Raw genomic sequence first — 22,536 nt, 5'->3', positions numbered from 1 at the left:
AAGACAGTGGGGTTTTTTCTTCTGAATGATTATAGAGCTATGGAGAAGGGTGAGTAACTCTCAGTGCAGTGTAGTTGTTAACCGTAGCGTTTACTCAGTCTCTTATCTGTGAGCCAGTCTCGGGAGGCTGAAGAGCACTGGAACCTCCCCTTCAAAATATTGGTGCTCCATAGCTGAGCAGCCTCAGTAGTACGCACATCTCATGGCAAGCCTTAAGGTGAGGTCCAAAGGTGAGTCGAGGCTAGCAATGGTCTCCATCACCTTACAAGTCATCAGATCTAAGCAGTCTGTTTCCCCCGTACCAACAGTAGATGATCTCTGCGGTGCCCATGCTTTTGGGCACATGACAGGGGACAACACAACATACAAGAGAGCATGATGTACCCTACAGCTTTTCTGTAGACGCATCCTCCTCCTTGACATGTGGAAACCCTGCCCGCTCTTCTGAGAATTATCATTTGTTAAAACATGTATGAGGGAACCCTGACCACTGTCAAATCATTCTACTGCTACATAAACAGCTGCAAGAGGGTCACAGGACACGCTGCCCGTCCACTGAACGCAAGAGAGTATTCAGTGCCCTGTTCAGGCTCTGCACCAATGTACACGTCTTGCAGACCCCCTATAGAGGGCAACAGGCGGTAAGGGCCTTGGGGAGGAAGTGCAGACCTGTAGCTATAGCAGCCTTCTGGTGCCAGACAAGCTGTGCTGTAAGTAAAGCTGCAGTTGTCCAAGAAATCTTGGAGTACCTGAAATACTGCTGGGAATGTCAACAAAACACCCTGTATCTGTGTAAGTCCTGTCCCATTCCTGGCACTTCTGCTTCTATGACCCTTTATAATAAAGCCTGAGGCACAGCAACCAGAGGAAGAGAGTTCTCAGAGAAAAAAAACCTGTGCCTAAAACCAACCCACATATCTACAGCTTCAGTAAGGACATGTTATTCACAGAGGGGAGGAGGAAAGATCAAAAGAAGTGAACGTGATGGTACCACGTGCAAAGAGTGACCAGCCAGGTGTACACCTAAAGTGCTCAGCCAAAGCTGAAAAATGGTAGGGAGATGCAGCCACCACAGCCTCAAAGGCAAGAATCCACCCAGAGGTCATACAGCAGGTCCATCTTCTCACAGAGGACACACAAGAACTTGGCAAGGATTTCATCACCAGCAACAAAAGGCTCACCAGGGTCCCACGAAGGAGCACACACCATCCATTCCCAGGAGGTCCAGACACTCTCAGGGATCTGTCCCTCTCACACCTCACAGGAGGTTTGCAGTGGAAGAGCAGGATGTGAGGAGGTAGAGGCGAGTCTCCAGGCAGCATTCCTCAGGAAATCTAAGCACCAGCGAGTGCCCTGTCAGTCACCTAGTTCAGTGCCGGCGTACAAGCACAGGAATCTTACAGAAGCCTAAGACATACTCATACTCTTTGTACCCTCTCGCTTAAACCAAGTTCACTCCTCTGATACGTTTTTAGTAGCTTTCTTGAGAAGTTTGACCTTAAGTGCCAAGGCGTCAGCTGGAGGCACAGCCTTTGCCTCGAAATACACAATCCTGGCTAATGCAGAAAGATTTCTTCCTGCAAAACCAGCTTCCAAGATGCCATCTCCAACTGACTGACTCTTTACAGAAATGAGAGTCCTCTCCAAAGGACTGCCAGAATTGCTCACTGCTATCATGTTGACCGCTGCACTCCGACAGAGGAAAGCCCACAGTAGGTCAGGAAAGCTGGTCAGGAAAGCGGTGCATGCTCTGAGGTGGGCTAGCTGCTCCCAGCACTTGCAGGCTGTCTTCAGACCAGAGAATGACCAGTGCCCTCTACGTGAGGAGACATCTGTGTTCACCTTCACGTTAACCTCACCTGTGACAGACTCATCCATTTTAGTACCAGTCAGAAGTCCTGGAGAAGCCCAGTTCATCAGCTAATGCCTACTGAAACTTGAAATAAACCTCTTGTGGAAGAAGAGCCTATGATTTCTAGCATGTAAAGAACAATGACACTGAACCAAGACACTGAAGACATTGCCGGGAAGGGGGTGGGGTGGGTGAGAAGAACCCAGAGGATGAGCAGCACCAGACCCATAACTCTGGCAGAACCAGATGACAGCAGTGAGGTCCTGTGAGACTGGAAAGACTGGTCGTCTCAACCACTCTCCCAGAATCAAAATGAGAACCAAAGCCAAACCTCGACCTTACTAAGGCGGCAGCAACAACCAAAGACATTAATCTTGACTGGAGCAGAGAAGAAAGTTTATTTCCACCTGCACACAAGCTAAGAGGATTAGGTCCTAGAGGACCAGTCCAAAAATGCCGTGAAGGGGAGAGAACAAACTGTACGCTGCAGGCCAGAGCCAGCAGTAGATCTGGCTGGCTCCCAGTAGCTCTTGTAAGCAGCTGGAGTACACGCTCCGTGTATACGCTACCAAATGATTTCCGAAGTCTCGTTCACTCGGAGCCTCACCAGGTCTGAACGAGGCAGATGGGCCAGGGTGCATTCTGTTGTCATGGGACACCCCTAGTCCCCTCCTCAGCAGCCTATCTGTGCCAGGGTAGAATCGGAATTACTGAAAGCAGGAGAGTTCCTTGCCTCACACATTAAATCCCTCTTCATAGGCTGCAGAAACAGAGTTACACAGGGAAAAAAAATACATACCTACAGGCTCAAATGGGATCCGGGAGAGTATTTAAATTGTTTCACAAACCTAATTACATAGTCATCACTTGGCTCCCTCAGTGTAGATAGAAAGGGTATTAGTTAGCGCAGTTACAGCTCTTTCATTTGCATTTTGCCAATTTTCACACAGTAAGGACTAGACTACAGGTGTGGGGGGAGAAGGATGCAACAGCGTTCTTTTTTTCCCCAGAACGTGAGTTTCTCACCTCCCCGCCCCCTGCAATTCATACCCAACAGAGGTTGTGTAGGAGAAACAACAATCAAGTCTAAATTGAAAATAACCACAAGAAATGAACTCGCATTTCTATCAGGCTTTGCTACAATTCTATCTGTGCAGCAAGTGAGACCTGTACTGGTACACTATGGAAGAATTTAGCAACTTGGAGAAAATTCAGTTCTTGTTAAGAAAAAATGGGTATCTACAAGATGAAAAAAAACTTTCCCAGTTAATGACAATTCCCTGTGTGCCACCTTTGAATTTAAAGGTGCTATGCAAGTTCAGTTGTCTGCCGGTCTGTTTATCGGTAGCTCTAAAAGTACTTTAAAAAGGCAACTGTCCATCCAGCAGCCATACCGTTTTATGCCAATCAGAACTTATAAAAAGAAGCATTTTTTAAAAAATAAAAATCTTCCTAGAGTATCTACATAGGTAGATGCCACTTTACTGGATTTCTAGCTCTCCTCTACCTGGCTGGCACTGGAGGAGAGCAGAAACGCAGAGTGGACACCATCCCCTGTGTCACCAAGCAGTGTAAGTCAGAAACCCTTAATTACAACAGATTTTGTTTCATCAGTTGCCAAAAGATTATCTAGTTCCCCTCTGCCTCTTGCCAACATCCTGTCATCATCTGAAACAATTAAGCTTATTTAAACATCTGAACTCACAGTTCAGAGCTCTGAGGGTATCAGCTAAAAGTAAAGCAAAAGGAATAAAGTATAAATATAGGTCTAGATTAATAAATATCACAATCCTCTCTGAAGCACTGGCTCAGATGCCAGAAACTACTGATACAAAGAACTCCAGCAGCTCCAGCAGTGCACACATACTTTGGCAGCTAAAACGTTACAAGTCAATTCACAGGAGGAAAGGGAAGACACTCATTAAGATAATAACGGGGAAGTTCAAGGTCTGCTGGCTGGGCTTGCAGTAGGCTGCGGCAAGAAAGGAATGCTTTATATCCCACTGTACCCCACCTCCTCCGGGATCTGCAGCCGCCCTCCCAGGGCCGGTGGCTTCACACCACTCATGCACAAAGCTCACGGGTTCCCGTGGCTGGTACTGCTTTTCCTGGCACTCGCCCAGAACTGCACTCAGCAAGTCTGGCATCCTGGACCGGCTTAACAGCAATCCCTGCATGAATGTGCGTTGAAATTAAAATCAGAACGGTGTTACTCGATGTAACAAGGGGTACCGGTAGGCAGAGCCTTTCCAAATTTTGGTATGTATTCCAGAAGATAGCACAGGACTACTTGTCCCCTTACCAAAGCCTACCTCTCATTAGCCCCTCTCCCCTTACAGACAATGCAACAGGCTGCTGCCAGCACACCATGTTGGAGTGAAGCACGCAAGGAGCTGCAGAAGAAGTATAAAATGGAGGAGGCACAGCACCGTAAAGAAAACGTAAAGCATCTGTGTGTTCCTGCTCACAGGAATATTCTTTCAAAACCCTGAATGTCATGGCCTTGAAGACAACTGCTTAGTGGGTCACCTTAAGGATGCCTCCGTTTGCAAGATCTGCCTTAAGCCTAGCAGCATATTTGGGGAGAAGGAAAGGGTCCAAGAGATGGTCTTATTGCTTCTACTGCAGGCTGTGCTTGTACTGCTACGTATGTACTGCAGCTGAGCACGCACACATACACCACACAGACCCCCCTTCTCTTGCAGTGGTTCCTTAACACATGCTAGCTTGTTAAACCACAGGGACTTGATTGCATGACTGAACTTTGCATAAGCAGAAGCCATCAGACTCCAGCAACTTCCTGGGCTCCCTCTCTGCGCCCATAATCACAAGGCTCTTTAGCCCTTGACCTGCTACTCTTCCACCTTTTGGTTACTGCTTCCCCACCAAATTAATCAAAAAAGCATTAAAAACAATGCCACCCCACGGCTCACACAACATCCAACACAAGAGGTATAATTTCCCAGTTGTCCTTGCTTCCACCATAATAAACATCAGCTGACCAAGGCCAGCAGCCAACTTTTCTTTCCACCTTCTCTGTTCTCAATACTCAAGTCACCCATGCTTTTATAAGCAAACTTTAATGTCACTTTGAAAAAGCAGAGAACTATGAAGCTATCTGCATTGCAACCAAGAAGAGAGACTCCTCAACAGACTTAATTATTTAGATACTTAAAGTATAGGATGTTGTAAGCCATCTTCTACCTCTTCCTGTTCTTCTCCATCACTAAGAGGGAGGAGGCACAGTCAATGATTACAAGAACAGCTTTGACATTTATTTCTGTTCTAAGTGTCGACTGAAGCCTGAAAACCAGTGGCATTTGGTAACTATTTCCAAATACCACTGTTGCTTTTGGACTGTCATCATTTCAGTGAAAGCTCTTTCAATCTAATCTCTAATACATTCTTAGTAAATGAAATGGAGACTTCTGACTAAAAAAAATTGCAGTGTTATGTATTTGTCTGTGTTGTTACACTCAAAACTCCTCCACACCCTCGAGATGCAATTCAAATTCCAAGTTTAATCCAAAACTATCATTAGCCCATCCTGTTGGTATGGTAGTAAAGGACTGTCAGGGAACATCCATCTGGGCTGCAGGACCTAAGTACAGTGGGGTATATTTAAGATTGTTCTAAGCACCATATTTCCCCCCCCCAAGTATAATTTACATCTTTAAATACCGTAGCATTTGCACACAGGGGTTTTTGTGGCTTGCCATCTAACGTGGCTTTCTGCATCACTCTTATAATGGCTAGCAAACGTTTTAATAACGTCACAGACATATGAATGAGATGCTTTCTAACCATCTGGAATTAATTTATTTTCCTAACGTGCCTTAACCAAAGGAAATTAGAAAAGTTGCCATTACAGTCCCATTTAATCAACAGCAGTCCTGCTCAGAAACGGAACTAGGTCAAAGGTTCACAATGGTATGGAAAAGCAGCATGCCCATCCATTAGGGTATCTTTCATTGATGAGATAAAAGAGCCATCGCAACAGCAGCATGTGGGGTTAAGCATATGTAAAGTGTGTGTTGGGAAGGAAGCAAAGCATTAATTGCACTGATAAAACAAATCAGATGCTCTTTTTTCTCTGTTAAGCAGCAATTTCACTATGAACTGTTTATGAGATTCTTTTAAGTCTGATGTAATAATTTCAGGGAAAGGTATTTCAGGTTTAGTATGGAAACTAAGTAGCAGAGAGTGTTTTTCTTATGCCACTGTCATCACTACTTCAATCTACGCATCCTCCCCCCCAGCAAACAATATCCTGAAGCCTGTCCTCTAAAGTGAAGGTAAGAATATAAAAAACTCGATAAGAGGAATGAGTCCGTAAGTTGAACCCCTGCCCCCAAATTATTTTTAAGATTGCCTGTCACATAGCCCTCCTCAACATACAGAGCAGTCTTGCTAATCTTACTCAGTTTACTGTAAATCCTGGATTTCTTACAAACCATCCTCCTAAAGAGTTCAAGTTATGCCAGCTCAGATGAAAGAAATAAACATCTACTCCAGATACAGGTTTATAGCATGTGGCTTTCTCAAACCTCTGAAGCCATGCATTTCAGTTGCCTGCCTTTGCACTGACACATGATTTGGATTCCGTTTTTGATCTGTCCTGTCTCCTAAGCTACAGGTAACTGCTTTGAAGTCAAAGAACCTACTGTGCCACCGCACATGAAATAACGTGAAGAAACTGCCTCATGCCACAGGAGGAATTTTACAGATAAACTCATGTGATTCAGCATCTCCTAAGATCATCAAACACTGTAACACCATCTTCCACGTTCTTCAGTACTTTTGCCTCGCTCCTTTTTTTATGTCAGGCCCAAAATTAGACTGAACTTCTCACACTTTCTTACGGGAAAAGAAGAAGCAAGCACAGACAAGCAAAGAATACGCACCAAGGCGGCTCCTGGAAGAGATGAGAGGAAACACGAGGAATTTAGACACTACACTCATTACCTTTGTCACTAGAGTAAGGTGCATGGACATTGTTGCTTGGAACAGAGATGTTCTGATGCTGTGGCTGGTTCACTGTTTCTAAAAAGGAAACAAGGTTCTCGTGGTGCGACAGTTCTTCTGCCACAGGGAAGGAGACGATATTCCAGTTCAGCTGAGTATCCCCTTCTGTCAGTGCCCGGAAAAGGGAAGGAATTGGTTCATGCAACTCCTCGACAGTGCTCTTGGATGTTGGAGGTGTGTCACTGTAATTGCGAGGATTGCACATACCTGCAAAGAAATGAAACAGTAAGTTACATGAAACACCCTAAACTCTTCCCCTTGAAACACGCAGGAATATTTAGAAAATAAAATTGCTGTTCTTTGCTAAGCAGAACGGAGATTTCTCATACATATGCCACTCTTAGCTCACTAGCTGAAGTGCCACCACATAGAGCAGGATGAGCTTTCCATAATGACAGATTTCAGATCTCTGCAGACTTCCACAAAACACACCTGTGACTTTGTGAGACCCCAGTGAAAAGAAAAACCCAATCCAAACAGCACTTCGCTTCTCTTTTAATGCTAGCATCACAGTTTAGAACAAGAAGAGTTCTCTTCCCTGGGAAAAGAGACAAAGCACAGTATAATGGATACTAGCATAAATCTGGAACAAAAGTTTACAACTGAACATAGTATCTTGACAAGTCCTGAGGCACACGAAACTTGTGATCACAATTCAAGAATCTGATCTCATCAGCTGCAGCAGTGCACTAGATCTATTTAGTCATCTGCCAGAGATGCAAAGATCACTATCAGGAGGGAGCCAGACTCTGAATTACTTTTCCTGCTTAGAGACAACTTAAATGAACCTTGTTTTGCTACTTAGCTGGAGGGGTCACTACAGGCAAGATGCCTATTTCCAGGTTACCTCTTCCTTACTTTTCAATGGATTTTGTGGTATCTTTTTCAAACCTTGTATCCTTTTTTCTCTTTGCCATTTCCTATGAAATGTTTTTGTGACATGCAATGCAGGTCCCAGTTTTTTATAACCATTTAAACGCTAACATTTATTAGTAGCAATGAAACTGAAGGATATCTTGATTTAGTCCAAACATTGAAACAACGAAGATTAAAAAAGAAAAGGTGTATCTGCACAGGTATTTAAATTCAGAAGCAATAAAACACTATCAGAAGTCACCTGGCAAGAGACAGACAAATCCATTTTCCTCATGCCCATCTGCATATTGTTTTGGGTAGTTTCACAGACACAGTTCACACTAATCCTTAAGATACCAAAGTGATATGGGACATAAACGTTCAAAGTTTACCTGCCCCACACCACCAGAGAAGCATCTCCTGCCCTGCAGATCCATGAGGACTCCAGCTTCAGAAATCGTATTGCACTAGAACCTTACACAAAAGCACGATCTTTTCAATCTAAGTAGATATATTTCCATAATGAACAAAGCAGAGTGAAGTTTGTCCACGACGATTAGCAGATCTGGCAAATCTTAAGCAAGTGGTTAGCATTACCAGCATTTAATAATAGGAACACCACAAGGCAGTCTGCTCCTATAAAAAGGTGAGCCAAGTATTGAGTAGGAAAAAAAATAAGCCTCTCCTCCAAACAACATCAGGTCACACTGAAAAATAATTCCGCTTACACAAACTTCCTACCACAAGCAATTTTTTCCTACTCCTCTCCACTAGGCTTGTTCTTCACAGATGTTCCTGGACTCACTGCCTTGATAAAAATGTTCTGTCCCTGCATTACTATCTTTTAGTAAGCACTTGCAATACTGACCATACAACTGTAATAAAGGATGTCCACCCGAAAATTAATTAGGAAGATATCAAAACAGGTTAGCATTTCATACACATACATCAAGAGACGTACACTTCAGTTGATACAATTGTATTAATTTTGTGAAATGGAAACCAGTGAGCCTTTCCAGAGGCCCCCTGTCATGCCGGATTCAGAAAAATTTCACTGATAAGAAGGATACAGGAAAAAAATAACATAGATTGTTTATTAAATTATTGCAGAATGTGTACAAGCTTGTGTGTGTATCAGTGCAGTATTAAAATATTACCAAGAAACCATTGCTCATAGTTTAAGGGGTTACTGCTCATTCCACAAAGACCCTTCCCTCTTACTATTTTTAAAAGCATTTTAATTATAATAATTATATTTTTATATAAAGAATATTATAAATTGCTAGCTTTGGTTAAAACAAAAATAAAAAAGCTTAACTTATGAACAACTGGTAAGGAACAAACATGTCTACATTACTGCTTTGGAGTGGATGAGAGGATGCAGAAATGGGTTATGGAAATGATGGGAGCAGACAAGCTTTTACACGAAAGACCATAAGTACTTAACTCACAAAGCTTAGAAAAATGGAGGAAAGAGGAACCCGCTGCTGTTCTCCCTCATCCACTGGGTTTGTTTTCCCCTGTCAGGGAAGGGAAAGAACATTCACACAAAACACAGGGCATCAACTGAGCATCAGTACAGTTAGTGCTGGAGGGCAGGAGATAATTCCTGACTTCAGGGCAGACATGACCTGAAAGACATGACAACCTATCTGCTTTTACATTAGACATGATCATCTTATAAAGAGACTTAAATATCAGCTCAAGTATCAGCAAAGAACTATCCCCAGGAAGCTGGGCATGGCTTGCGCTCCCGTTTCCTCATTTGAATAAGGCTACAGCAAGGATGACCCTACACTGAAAAGAAGGACAGGACCACACCATAGAACCAAGCAAGGTCTGAGGCACCTGCAGAACCACCAGGAGATGTTTCAGCTTACTCAGTACAGGGAAAATGAACCTGAAACCTCATTAACTTCTCTCCTGGATAACACCATGCGAAAGAGTAGCAGTATAGCAAGTAATCTGCAGATTTAGAAAAAAAAAAAAAAAAAGTGTGTAGACTTTGCTTTTTTCCTTTACAACCTCAAAAGATAGGTTCTTCCTCTCCCTAGAGGAGCCTTGCACAATACGCCTTGCTTTCTACAGGAGATGATGGTTCTGGACTAGAGAAATAACCTACTATCCCATTCCTCATTTCTATGAATATGACAACAGCGCACTTTAGCATTGCATTACATTACAAAAAGCATGAAGGCACTGGAAGGGCAAAGGGGATGGGGAAAAAAGGATATATATACACACATACTTATTTATATTTTTTCACTTTTCAAGGAGCTCAATATCAAATAGAAAAAAACCCCAAAGTGTAGGGCTCCTTTTTAAATGTATATCCTCCACACATGCATAGGCTGAAAATACATTATGCCATTGAGAAGAACCACACATGCGCAGGACCGTGCCACTCCACTGCTTACTGAAAGACAGTAAAGCAAAGGTAAGCTAGCCAGAACCAAGCAAAAAGCAGGATGTCAGAGGGCATATTTACATCACGATAGAACAGGAGAAGCAATGGACTGCACTGAACAGGAGCATTTTGACACTAATCATCTTCATGAATTCAGAGAAGACCCAGCCAGCCAGCCAAGCTGAGGGCAGGTACAACACTCAAAACACATCCCTTTCATGGAAGCCAGAAGGATTTTGAATGGCAGCAGAGGGAAACTTCCAACAAGTACAGACGGATGAAGCTTTCAATACATGTAAAACAAGAGACAGAACTAGAATACACCCTCCTTAAGCAGGGGAAGCATTCACTTGCAAAGTTCTGGGCACTCTGAACACTACCTGTTAGTAGTAATACTGTTGTTATTAGGACTATCATCTAATCCTACAGTAAGAACTTGTATGCCTCTTTCTTACCCTCCATGAAAAGCTCTTTTTGCAAATGAAAGAATGATGAAAACAGTGGGCCATGCATATTTACTGCTAGTCCCAAGGATTCGTAAGGGAACTCAAACTTAAAATTGCCTGTGTGGCAGCTGTAAATACACTCGACAGTTTAGACACCTCCATACAGCATCCAACCCCTTGAAGCCGGTGCTGTGTAGTATCCTCATGATGACAACTGAAAAAGCAGTTTATGTTTTAGAGACAAAATTAGTAAGTCAGTTGTGATGACATTAACCAAGAAAAACCTGGACTACCACCCCTCCCACTCCACAGAGCAGATACAGCCTTCAAATGTTTGGTTCCCCACAGCAATTGACTCAGTACCCACAGAATGAGCGGTAAGATGTTTAAAGCACAGATTCTGTCCCGATGTTTTACTTCTATTATAAGACCGTGAGCTCAGCATGTGGCAGGAGGAAGCAATTTAAAAAAAGAAGAAAATCCCAAAGAAATGCAAGCTTACCAACACAGTCACAGCACTCATCCCAAAGTGTGCCCAGGCAAAGCATGCACTCCTTACAGCAGGAACAGTTCCCTTCCCCAGGGCGGCACTGACACAGCTCCTGAAAACGACAGAAACTCATTACACTGCAGCAATCCCAAATGTAAAACACTAACACAGCAGAGCGATTCTTCCTCAAGCCACAACTCAAATTATGACATTAAAAAAGCTTAGTACACTAATGCAGTAGTGAGTAAGTGGTAAAATTGTTCCAGCCAAAGAACCAATCTTAGTTTACAAAAGGATCTTCTGCAAGATTGTTTTGGTTTTGTGGTTTTTTGTTTTTTTTTTAAATAGGTGACATTCTGAAGACAATTTTCATCGAGAAGCCACATTTAAAGTCAGTGTTTAAAAGAGAAGAAAATCCTACTCACGGGAAAGGTGTGTGCACTTCTGTGTATGCCTCAGCCTAGAAGTCCTTTGAATGTTTTTCCCATCACAACAGGAAATTCAAAGCAGCATGTTTCTTTATATATAAATAGTGCATGTATGTTATAATTTAGCTAAAAAAGCAAGTTACTATAAGCCGCATGTGTACATTCAAGAAGACACACAACATCTACCATCACACCTACTTGTGGATTCTAAAAGGAACGTACTCAGTTAAGCCATCTGACCACAGGATTTTCTGCATCTCTGAATGCTTGCTACACATTGCTCTCCATCTGCAGTATTAGTGACCAGATTATTTTTTTTCCCCCCAGGTCCAGCTGATTTATTTTCTCTATTATGAAAATAACCCTCCGCCTCCTCCCCCCTCAAACTGATACCCTGGGATACTTCCAAGACTTCTGGAGCCTCTAGAAAGTGAAATGGTATACGTACACATTTTTTGTTAACCTTTATTAAGCTAAAAAGATGAAAAAGGCATGGAAGCAAGGAGACAAACCTTTCTCTTTATGTTACCTAAACCTAAAGGCGCTGGTTTAGCAGTCCTGCAGGAGACATACACTTATGGACCTCAAAGCCTGGAAACAGCTTACATGGATGAAGGAAATCTAAAAACCTGGCAGCCTCCTTCCCTCTAGCTCAAATCCGTACAAGTAATTCGTTTGGCCAAAAGACTGTGGCTACATGACAATAATATATGGGCTTGAGTTACACCATACTGCAAAACGTGGACAGCCAAGAAGTCACAGTCAGTTGTCCTGTCGAAGCATTTGGTTTTGATGACGTCTGCCTAACTATCACATTACGCACAACCGGTGAGAAAACAAAATCCCGTTACTGGAAACACTGACCACAGGATCGTTCCCACCCTTGGCTTTACTGGAAGAGCCACTGGCAGATCTCTGCTATGCACCAGCCTGGGGAGCAGATGATGCCCATCCCCGCTCTTTGATCCTGTTCTCCAGAGGCAGGGGAGGACACACTGTGGTGTGGCTGGGAGATGCACATGGACAGGAGGGAAGGGCAAGAAGATGGCTTGGTGTGAAATTCTCCTAACCTGGAGTCACCACCCCAGGCTGCACCTCAGGGAACCACAGCTGGGTCAGCAACACCACTCCTTACAGGCAGACACAAACATCACCCTCAAAGTCTTTCTGTAGCACCTTGGGAAGAAGCCGAGGGTGCAAAATTCCACTTTAACCTCTCCTGCACCAACTCACGCAGGCACACAGAAGACCAAAGGGTGCATTTTGGAGGGAGAGGCCAGATCTGGCAAGGGCTGGCTGGGGACAAAGCTTAAGGATACAGTGAATCAAGCTGCAAGTTCTAAAACTCCAGAATGTGCTGCAGACACGCTACAACAACATAGTATAAATGCATCAATCCCTTATTTTTCCATTCACTTCATCCCAGATCACAAATCTTGAAAGCAGCAAAGAATCACAATTCAAAACTACTGTGTGTGCTATGTAATGCTGAGAAGTGCTGTCCGTTGTGAACTGTTTGCCCTGCTGACTGATGCAAGTGTGAGCTCCTGCTCCACATGCATTTCTGCAATATGCAGTCTTAGGAACTATTGAAATTTTAGAGTGGAAAACTACCAAGATTTTTACTTTTTCATGCTCAAAAATTATTAAAGTCACCTATTACTATGCTGTTTCCAAGTGAAAGATGAAAACCAGGCTCATTAATAAGATACACAAATTTTTCCACAAAAGGAACCACAAGCTTAGAAAGATGACTTATGTGAATGAATGCTGCATTTATGTAATATTTCTCTTATCATTTGATAAATAGATTGTGTCAGCCTTGCGAATAAAAAGCCTGAATAAAACAACTTTAAAAGCAGCCATGAGTAAAGCACTGTTACCTTGACCAGAGAATAACATTAATACATATTAGCATTAAAAATATCCTATATATTTGTTCTTCAACAGTAAAACTGGGCAAACAACTTTATACTTATTAAAGACACTGTAACACCCACAAGCCACTACGTAGGAGGAGGCAATTCTCCATAAACTATTAAATGTAATGCATGAATCAAAGCCAGAAAATTCACTAAATTTGTTTCAGTTTTATAGAAGAGCATTCTTACAGAATTAAACTTAACCTTAAATTCTGGACTTACAACGTAATAAAAAAAATTTCTACTTCGCATCTGTATGTGTCAGCACTATCCTGGGACCATCATTATACCCACCAGTATTTTAACAGGTTTGTTTTCATAGGAAGGGCTTAGGAGCAATGTGATTTTTGGAAAGTTTTTATTTTTTACCTTTTATTTTTTTTTAAACTTGGAGGGGGAGGAAGGAAGACAGACCAACCTGATTAATCAGTCTTCTGCACGTTTCTTCAGCTCCCCCCTTCTCAGAGTCTGATCATCTCTTCAGGGCAGTAACTGTATGTTTTTCCATATATGTGTTTGCACGAACATGGTTTCCTTAACCACTCTTGAGTCCTTCTGCCTGACTCATCCACACTGGATACTTGTACAGGATACATCTTTTAAAAAGAATGCTTACACGAGATGTGGGTGAAGCGAGGCAGGATGAGAAACGTTCCTTGTTGATAGCTGGGGGTGGCGAGGCGTCAGTGGAAGAAAATATTACTCATAAGTCAGCTTGGCAACCTCCCAAGCTGAGCTACTGAAGGTGCATCAGAGAATGTATTTTGCTAGGCAAGAAATAAGCCTCTCAGTCTAAAAATACAGCATTAAATAGGAAGCAGGCGTGTTCATACAATAAAGATACTTCTCCTCCAGACAGCAAGTAAAGGTTTTTACAAGGCATTTAACATCTGCATTTTTTCAAAGCTTTCTTGAAACGACAGAGGCTATTTTCTCGGTGCAGTGAGATACAGGACCTGAAGGCACTGGCAACATCTTTGCAAACTGGAAGGGGGAGTACAAGAAAAAGAGCTCATGCTTTTTTTCCTAGAACAGTTTAACAACAGAAAATCTCCTGGAAGCAAACCAGCCAGAACTGTTTTGTTAACCCGACTGTGTTATGTACTACAGCTACAACATACACACTAAGAGCAATTTTTAGACACCCGAGCCCTGAAGTTAAGGAGTGGTGTTTATTTCATACCACAGGGCTAAAAAGTCTTGGAAATCCTTTCAAGCTGAAAGTTTGTACAAAAGATTAACAGAAGGCGAAGACAAAGATGAAGAGATATTTTAAGTGGAATGACTCTGCACAAGCTGAGGTGACTGCAGGCATGTAGCGTTCAGGACAGAAAACGCCGTATTCACCGCAAACCCACCCCTCTTAGGAGGATCTGAAATCCCTGCCTGAACTACAGCGCCGTTTCCTACGTACTAGTTTAAAGAGCTGCTGCAGATGAGACAGCAAAGCTTGGCTTCCAGCACGACGTGGACATCCCCACCCCAGCCTGGCTACTGCAGGTAGCTACGCACTGCGAGAGCCAGCCTGGGACTCGCCTCAAACCCGTTTGCTATAAACAATTGTGGGAACATCCCATCCTAGAGGTTTCTGCCTTCAAGGATTTCCTCCATGTTTCAAGGACACAATATACGCCCCCACTCCACCCAGTGAACGTAACTGGCCTTCTCATCTCCTCCACACATGGAAACATCAAAACCACCCATGCATCCAAGTCAAAAACAGATGTGCTACAACAAATGCTGCGATACACACGTTGTGTGCAACCAAGGCTCAGTGGCCTACCTGAACAGCAAGGTAAGGTCAGTTATTGGCATCAACACCCCAATTCCAGAGATGTGGGAAGGAGCTATGTCCAAAGCCTTCAAGGATACTAGTTTTGTGGTCCCACTCTCTGCACTCCCAAGTCTTATCCACAACTCCTTCAACAACTGCAGGAACAGGAAGCCACAAAGCTTTACTGCGAAGGCTAAGCTGATGCAGAGAGATGCCTCAAGCTATTTTCTTACAGGTCTTTGCTTACAGAAAACCAAGAAGTAGACTACAAGAGCACCAATGAAGCTACAGCCTCAAGACGGAAAAGGAAAGCTGAATGCATGCGAGCTGTTCATTTCATGCTCTGTTCCGGATCTAACAAAATAAATATTTATGTAGGGACCACCCTTAAAGCAGAGCAGCTCCTAAGGAGTGGCAGTAATGACTGTACTGACTTCTGGCCATGCTGGCAAAAATATTTATGTTAACTGTATGCTTTTTGGGAGTGTGGGTCTTTTGTCCCGTTACGCCTCTAAGACAGGCAGCCTCACTTTCTGCACACAGATGCAGATGACAAACAGTCACATTCTGTTTGCTCCCTCAGTCATCTCCAAGTGACATTATCTTGGTCTCTAGCCATAGATTTTGCTGAACTAGAACCGTTATAAAAATAGGTTAGGGGAAAACATCATGCAATAGTCAAGCAAACTCCATCAATACAATATTATATTTGTAAGTTCAGATTTCTCCAGAAGAGTTTAGTGGGGGAAAAAAATTGACAGATAAACTCTACTTGTATACTAGCCCAAGAAGCACAAACTTCACATACCAGTGCAGCACTTCTGCCACAACAGTGCTGAAGACTTTTTTTTTTAAACAAAAAAAAAAAGCCAAGAAGGATGACAATTGCTTGAAGTCAAAGCTTTAGGAGTCTTCATATCCATAATCAGACTAGTCTGACCTGATCTGTTCTTCTATAAAGAATGAATAGTGACTAGTATGCCAGGCCTGTTTGCAGGAAGAGAGCAGCCAGACGGTGAAAATGAACAGCAGCATTCCACCGTAATTGTACACAATTCACCTGGCCTCGGTTACTTTAGGGTCTCAGAGAACTGCATACCATTTTGGTTTTAGGGAAATGCTTTAAAAACAGAATCCACATCACCTGTACAAAGTAAGAGAGAGCACATCTACAACAAGTAAAGCAGTAGCGGGGTCTCTGCATGCACAGGGTTGTGTTGCTGCAGAGATGCCAACATAATCCAAGTAAAGCACAGTTGTGTGAGCCACCTCCACGCAGCGCTGAACCTCAGGCATCTTACTCCCAGCTGAGGAAGGACTCCAGTAGCATTAGCTTCACTTCTCCTGGGCTGTACTCGAATCAGACTAGCTCACAAAGTTTAAATGCTGGGTATCTCAAGCTTGACACAATAAAAGGAGACTACTTGGAAGGAGATGCCTGTGCTTTCACGGACAGTGAACTCCACCAGTGGCACAGGAAAAGGAGACAATAGGTCCCCCCTGTTTTCCCCTTCATGTGGGCCAACAGCTTTCCCCTGAATCAACAGATCTGTACCACTGCACCTGCTGTTTAAGCACCTCGTACATCTAATGTCACAGCTAGCATCTTACTTTTTAAAGGTTTCAAGCCTAGAAGTAATTTGAAAAAATGCAACAGAAGAAACTTTTAAGTGCATCAATTTGTCACAGTCACAATGCCCAATGTACCAGCAAAAACACTGGGTTTTCTTTGAAAAGGTAAAGTCAAAAGCCTCTTCCCTGTTCCCGTATTTAACAACTTCACAGACGATGCTAGGCCCAGGAGAATCAGCAAAATATTTTTTTTATTTTTTTTAAAAAGCAATGGCAGTGCAGAAGCCAGAAAGAAGCCAGTTCAGCCTACAGCCAGTCTTCATTCCACAGGCTGGATTTGTGAATCTGGGAAATATTTTTATTTGTAAACAAGACAAATTTTATACAGAAGTCAATGAAATGAAGTAAACTTGAAATGCTTCACGCTACTTCTGCATCACTTTTCAGGCTGTGATTATACGTTTACAGTAAGCATACTAGCACATTACCAGCATACGATCCGTGTTCTCTCTGCTATTGCATTTCCAATCTACAAAGAGGCAGTAAGAAACTGTTTCTTTTAGAGAAGCTGCAAGTGACCACATGAAAGCTACTTTTTTCAATATGGACTCGAGAAGCATGCTCAATACACCACTAGTAAATAAATATTTAGTAGTTACCAGAACTGCTTGCAATTTTGCTAGAAAAGGCACTTTTGTTCTGCTGCACACTGTACCTCTTAACTCCTCCTATATGAGCAGCAACCTGGTCTCAGTCTATTTCTTTCAGTGCAGGCAGACACACAGCGAGTCAAAAGCAGTGCCTGGATTTGAGTTTAAGATCCATTTTCTAGCAGTTTAGCTCATAAGTATTTGTTTTGGGCTTTTTTGTTGTTGTTTGGGGTGTTTTTGTTGGTTTTTTTTAGGTGGACTCACATGCTTTCAGAGCTTGCCCATCACCATTAGCAGCTATAGGTCCCTCCTGATCAAAATGCTTTTCCAAATGCACCTCAGGAGTCTAAGACAAGTTAGGTCCCTATTCGTGTTAGTTCCCTCATGTGAGTTTTTAGACATCTTTTAATCAACTGTACAAACCTGACATTATGGAGAGCATCAGGCGTCAACCACTGACCCTCTGCCTGGGCCAGGAGATTTAAGAAAGTGGACACATCGCAAGTTAAGGGGAACAGATATGGACAGCACCTCAGACTGAGACAGGAGCACTGTAAGCACATCTGAACCTCACATATTGCAGGTATCTTTAAAAAACCAAACCATTGCCCACAGAAACCTTTCTAATAAAATGTCTGTTTTAAACTGCTGCATGTTCATAATACCACTAATAAAGAAGAAAGAGACTGAAAACTAACAGCATGACTGGTAGTGGCTTCTAACGGTAACCCAGCAATCATAATTCTCAACTTGAAAATGTTTTCATTAAAAAAAATGAAACATGCCCATATACACATGCACTTAATCTTACCTATAAAATGGTTGTTAATCTGCATTTGTGTGTGCAGGAGACCAAATAAACTTCTTTAAAAAGACACTATTTAACACCAAATACCAGTTATTTGTATCACTGATCAAGCCACAGCTTCAGAACTGTCTCTTGAACACTTAAAAGCAAATAAAGGAACCACAATTCCTACCTGTATCAGACATTTACTGACATCGCTAGCACAGAGAGCCTTATTGCAGCCTGTTGATGACTGGATCCACAGCAGGAACAGCAGGACAGCGACCATGGGTGCCGTGATGTACTGAGACCTCATGTTTCCTGCAGGTGAGCAATTTTCACAAGTACTTCAACCAGCACTGAAATAAAAACCAGCGAATGAGAAGGCTATTGGAACACAACTTAAATCCTACTTCCCTTCCCCCTTGCAACTCCTTCAATAAAGATTAATATTTCGGGGGAGGGTGGGGGGTAGGGGAGAGTTCAAGTGGGTGTGCCTAACAACAAACCCAACCCCTCCTCCCCCACCTAACTTGTGTATTTGAAGCTTTCTGCTACTGAACCTTTGGATTGAAGCTGCAATATACTTAAGGTGAAGAATCTCGAGTTTGCAGTATCAACCACGATACCCTATAAGCAGTGACAGTAAAAAAATGCCTTCCAAGACAAAACCCACCAACGAAGCCACAATTCTGTAATGCATAAAGCAGACAGATTTTGTGTAGCATCTCCTCAGGCTAAAGGCACATGCAGGTGTCTAGGAGCAAAACTATACAGCAACTTTTTATGGCCTGTGAGGTTAAGTTGCCATGTCATCTGTAATGTAGACAGACAGTTGTTTTCATGCTGATGGATGTCACATCGCCTTTCGATTCAATCACAAAGTTCTTAACCTCTTTTTTTAAAAAAAAATTTAAATGCTAACATTGTATATATATGAAAAAAAAAAGGACCGGAGGCTTTGAACAATGTAATTTTCAGGAGCCAGGCAAGTGACTGAAGTCAACCGGAGACAGGATCTGCTACTTCAAACGGAGGATGAGCCGGGTTTGTTCAAAGCATTCCACCTTTCCCCCCGGTGCATCCCGCAGGTGGGACGTCGCCAGGCCCGTGCCTGGCCGTCCTGGTGCTCGGCCAGTGCGCCCAGCCCCGGGAGGGACCCGCCGCACCAGGCACCGCACCAACATATAATAAAAGGCAGCCCATGTTTGGGCAAGCTTACAGGGATTGTTCTCCTAGGAGAGGAAAAAAAATGCTAATGGGGCACTGGATTCCTTTCTTTTGGTATCTAGAAACGTTTTTCTGCTTTAGGAACTAAAAAAACCCAACGCGCTCAGCGAGCAGCATCCGAACACAGAAGAGCGGAGCCAGGACCCGCACACACACCGCCCCAGGTCAGTCTGCTTCAGCAAATGCCCCCGAACCGCGCCGTGCCGGGCGCCCCGCCAGAGCCGGGGGGACCCCCCCGCCAGAGCCGGGGGCACACAGGGGGGCCCCGGGGCCGCCCCCCGCGCCGGGGCTCGCCGCCCGCCCCCCGCGCAAGGGAAGTTCCCCCCCCGCCCCGCCGGCCGCCCCAGCCCCGCGGTGCCGCGCCGCGGCCAGCACGGTGCCGGGCGGGACGGCGACACAGGGCGCTGCGACCCCGCACCGCGGCGCCCCGGCGGGGCTGAGCCCGGCCCCCACACAAAGGGCTCCCGAGACGCGGAGCCGCTGCCGGGAGCGCCCCGCTCGGGCGCGCTGCCGCCCCGGGCTGATGGCGCACGTACCCCCGCCCCGGGCTCCCCCCACCGCGGCACCTTCCCCCCACCCGCCGCTGCCTCCCCGCACTTCTGCCCGGCGCCCCCCGGCAGCCCCCCCGGCGGCACCGGCTGCCCCCGGCCCCGGCTCAGCATCGCTCCCCCTCCCTGCCGCGGCGCCCCGCCGCCCCCCGGGAGGCCCGGGCCCCAAAGATGGCACTGCCCGCGGCCCGGGAGGCCGGTGACAGGGCGCGAACCCCCTGCCGAGGCGGCCCGGGGCCGGCGAGCCCCGCACGGGGAGCGCCGCCGAAAAGCCGCCCCCCCGGCAGCGGGGGCCCCGGCCGCCTCCTCCTCCTCAGGCGGGCGGCGGGGCGGCTGCGCCGCGCCGCACCGAAACTTTCCTTCCACAAAGAAGCAGCCGCGGCCCCGCCGCCGCCTCCCCGGCCACCGGCTCCATCCCGCCGGCGCCGCCGCCCGCTCCGCTCCCTCCGCCCCACCGGCGGCTGGCTCACCGGGCGGCGCCGCGGGCCGGGCACCCCCCGCTCCGCCGGGGGCTCTCGCTGCTCCGGCGGCGGCGGCGGCAGCAGCAACCGCGCGCCTCGGCCCGCTGCTCCCCCCTCGGCCGCAGGCAGCGCGGAGGCGGCGGCGCGGCCTCGCATCGCCCCGCCTCGGGGCACCGTCAGGCGCCAGGACCCTCCCCCCGCCGCCGGCAGCGCGACCCGGGACCCTCCGCCCCGGCGGGCAGCGGCTGCGCGGAGCGGGGCCGGGCGGGAGGGGGAGGCTGGCGGGGCGAGCTTCGCGGCCGGCGCTGCCCGGCGGGACGGGAGCGGAGAGCGTGCGCGGCGGCGGCGGGAGAACGCTTCTTCCGGGGCGAGCGGCCGCACGTCCCCCGCGGCCCGGGGCTCCTGTGGGGAGGCGAGCCGGCCCGTGGGGCTGGGGGGGGCGCCGGGCGGGGAGGGCGTGAGAGAGCGAGAGGGGACGGGGCAGCCGCGGCGGGAGGCACCGGCGGGCAGCCCCAGCCTGGCGCAGAGCGGGGCCGTGCCGTGCCGTGCCTGGGGCAGAGCCGGCGGCGCGGGGCAGGCGGCGGGGAGAGCTCCGCAGGGCGGGCCCGGCCTGTGCTGAGGACGGGACCCCCCGGGCTTGCGGACAGCCTCGCTCAGGATCGCCACGACCCTGCCGCGCAGGTGGTTTATCTTCCCGCCGAGATCCAAGGGAACAAGTGTGGTCCCTAGAAGAAGAGCGCAGGAACGCAGAGTAGCCCTCGCCCCCCCCCAGGAGGCAGCTGGACCCCCGCGAGGCAAACAGGGCGACCACCCCACAAGCTGCTCCCGTGCCTTCCTCTCATCCCCCCTCCTCCCCTCCCAACTCCAACCCCTTCGTTGAGGGAAGCCCACCGCAGGCTGGCTGTCCTTAAATAACGCCCGAGGTATCATCCCGCAGAGTCAACGTGAAAAAAAGTAACAATAAATACAAGACTGGAACAAAGCCGGGACTCAAATGAGAGAAGCCAGGAAATCGTCGTCTAAGAGACTAAAACATGTGGACAGTCCCCTTTCTTCAAGCAACTGAATTTTTATTAAGCATTTGCAATTGAAAAAAACCCAAAAATCTGTTTCACAGGCACCGGTAACAGGAAACTGTCTCTCCTTGTGCAGACGACACAGGCTAACCCTAAGAACCATCTGTCTCCACATCTCCTTAAAAGACAGGGTACTGCCAAAATATTTTCAAGTTACCACAAAAATGTTTTTTGCTGATACTTCCAGAAGATGAACTTTCCGTTTGTTTTACATCAAACACACCCAGACCCCTACCCTCCTCCCAGCCCTGCGAGCGACCCCTGGGGTGTTCTGGCTGCCAGGCGGGCACAGAACTGCTGCCGTGGCCCCCAACATCATCCTGCTCCCTGGTTTGGGGTACGGCCCTTGCCCGGCCCACCCTGACATCCTTGCTCTCTGAGCACATGCCAAGGTACCACTGTGCATGCACACCAAGGTCCAGCTGTAAACCTGCTTGGCCATCTTCTCCGTCCCTAGGACTTTGTCACCTGCTTCTTTTCTAACACAGCCAACACTCCTGCGACCCAGTTTATCTCTTCTGTTGGTTATGCAATACCCTGAACTAGCCACATCCTGTACTTCAAAGTCTGTTACGGGTTCGCCCACCTCCAGATATGTACGTTATGTTTTATTACTCTTAAGTATCTGATAAGTAAAGTCGTACCCACTTACTAGTTGTTAACACCTTGTAGCTTTATCCATTTTTTTTTCCTTGGGATTTGAAGCAGATTAATACAGATTTCTGCATTATTTTGAAATTCTACAGCTACATTCAGAAGAATATTTTACTTTCAGGAGACTATCACATTTGCATTTTCCTCAGGTACATCTTCAATTCTGAGCGATGTCAGGAAGATATTCCTACATAAGAGCAGGCACAACTACTCCTTCCACAGGCACCTAATAAAAGTGGAAGAAAAAAGTTACAGGGCAGGAACTACATGTTAATGGGTTTTACTGTGCTTGAGTTACTGTTACTTTATTCTGGACTGGAACTAGCAGCTATGTGCACAGGGGCAGGAACCTCCTGCCC

At 46.0% G+C, this 22,536-nt stretch overlaps 1 protein-coding gene across 4 annotated transcripts in view; it reads right to left on the bottom strand.

The window, feature by feature from the left end:
• TWSG1 (twisted gastrulation BMP signaling modulator 1) overlaps positions 1–22,536 on the bottom strand; it is a 26,102-nt gene extending 3,566 nt beyond the window's left edge. The window contains exons 1-4 of one of the 4 annotated variants that reach the window (XM_056333613.1): positions 22,176–22,536; positions 18,402–18,567; positions 11,088–11,187; positions 6,818–7,084 (exon numbers count right to left, since the gene is read on the bottom strand). In XM_056333613.1, coding sequence (XP_056189588.1) covers positions 6,818–7,084; positions 11,088–11,187; positions 18,402–18,524 — 490 coding nt within the window. In that variant the 5' untranslated portion in view covers positions 18,525–18,567; positions 22,176–22,536. Of the gene's footprint in view, positions 1–6,817; positions 7,085–11,087; positions 11,188–18,401; positions 18,568–20,456; positions 20,751–22,167 lie in introns of those variants that run through there. The other 3 variants (XM_056333612.1, XM_056333614.1, XM_056333611.1) reach the window with 3 other exon arrangements.

Source organism: Falco biarmicus, chromosome 3, assembly GCF_023638135.1.
Source record: "Falco biarmicus isolate bFalBia1 chromosome 3, bFalBia1.pri, whole genome shotgun sequence".
Taxonomy (NCBI): Eukaryota; Metazoa; Chordata; class Aves; order Falconiformes; family Falconidae; genus Falco; species Falco biarmicus.
This window is presented reverse-complemented; position numbering and strand designations above follow the sequence as displayed.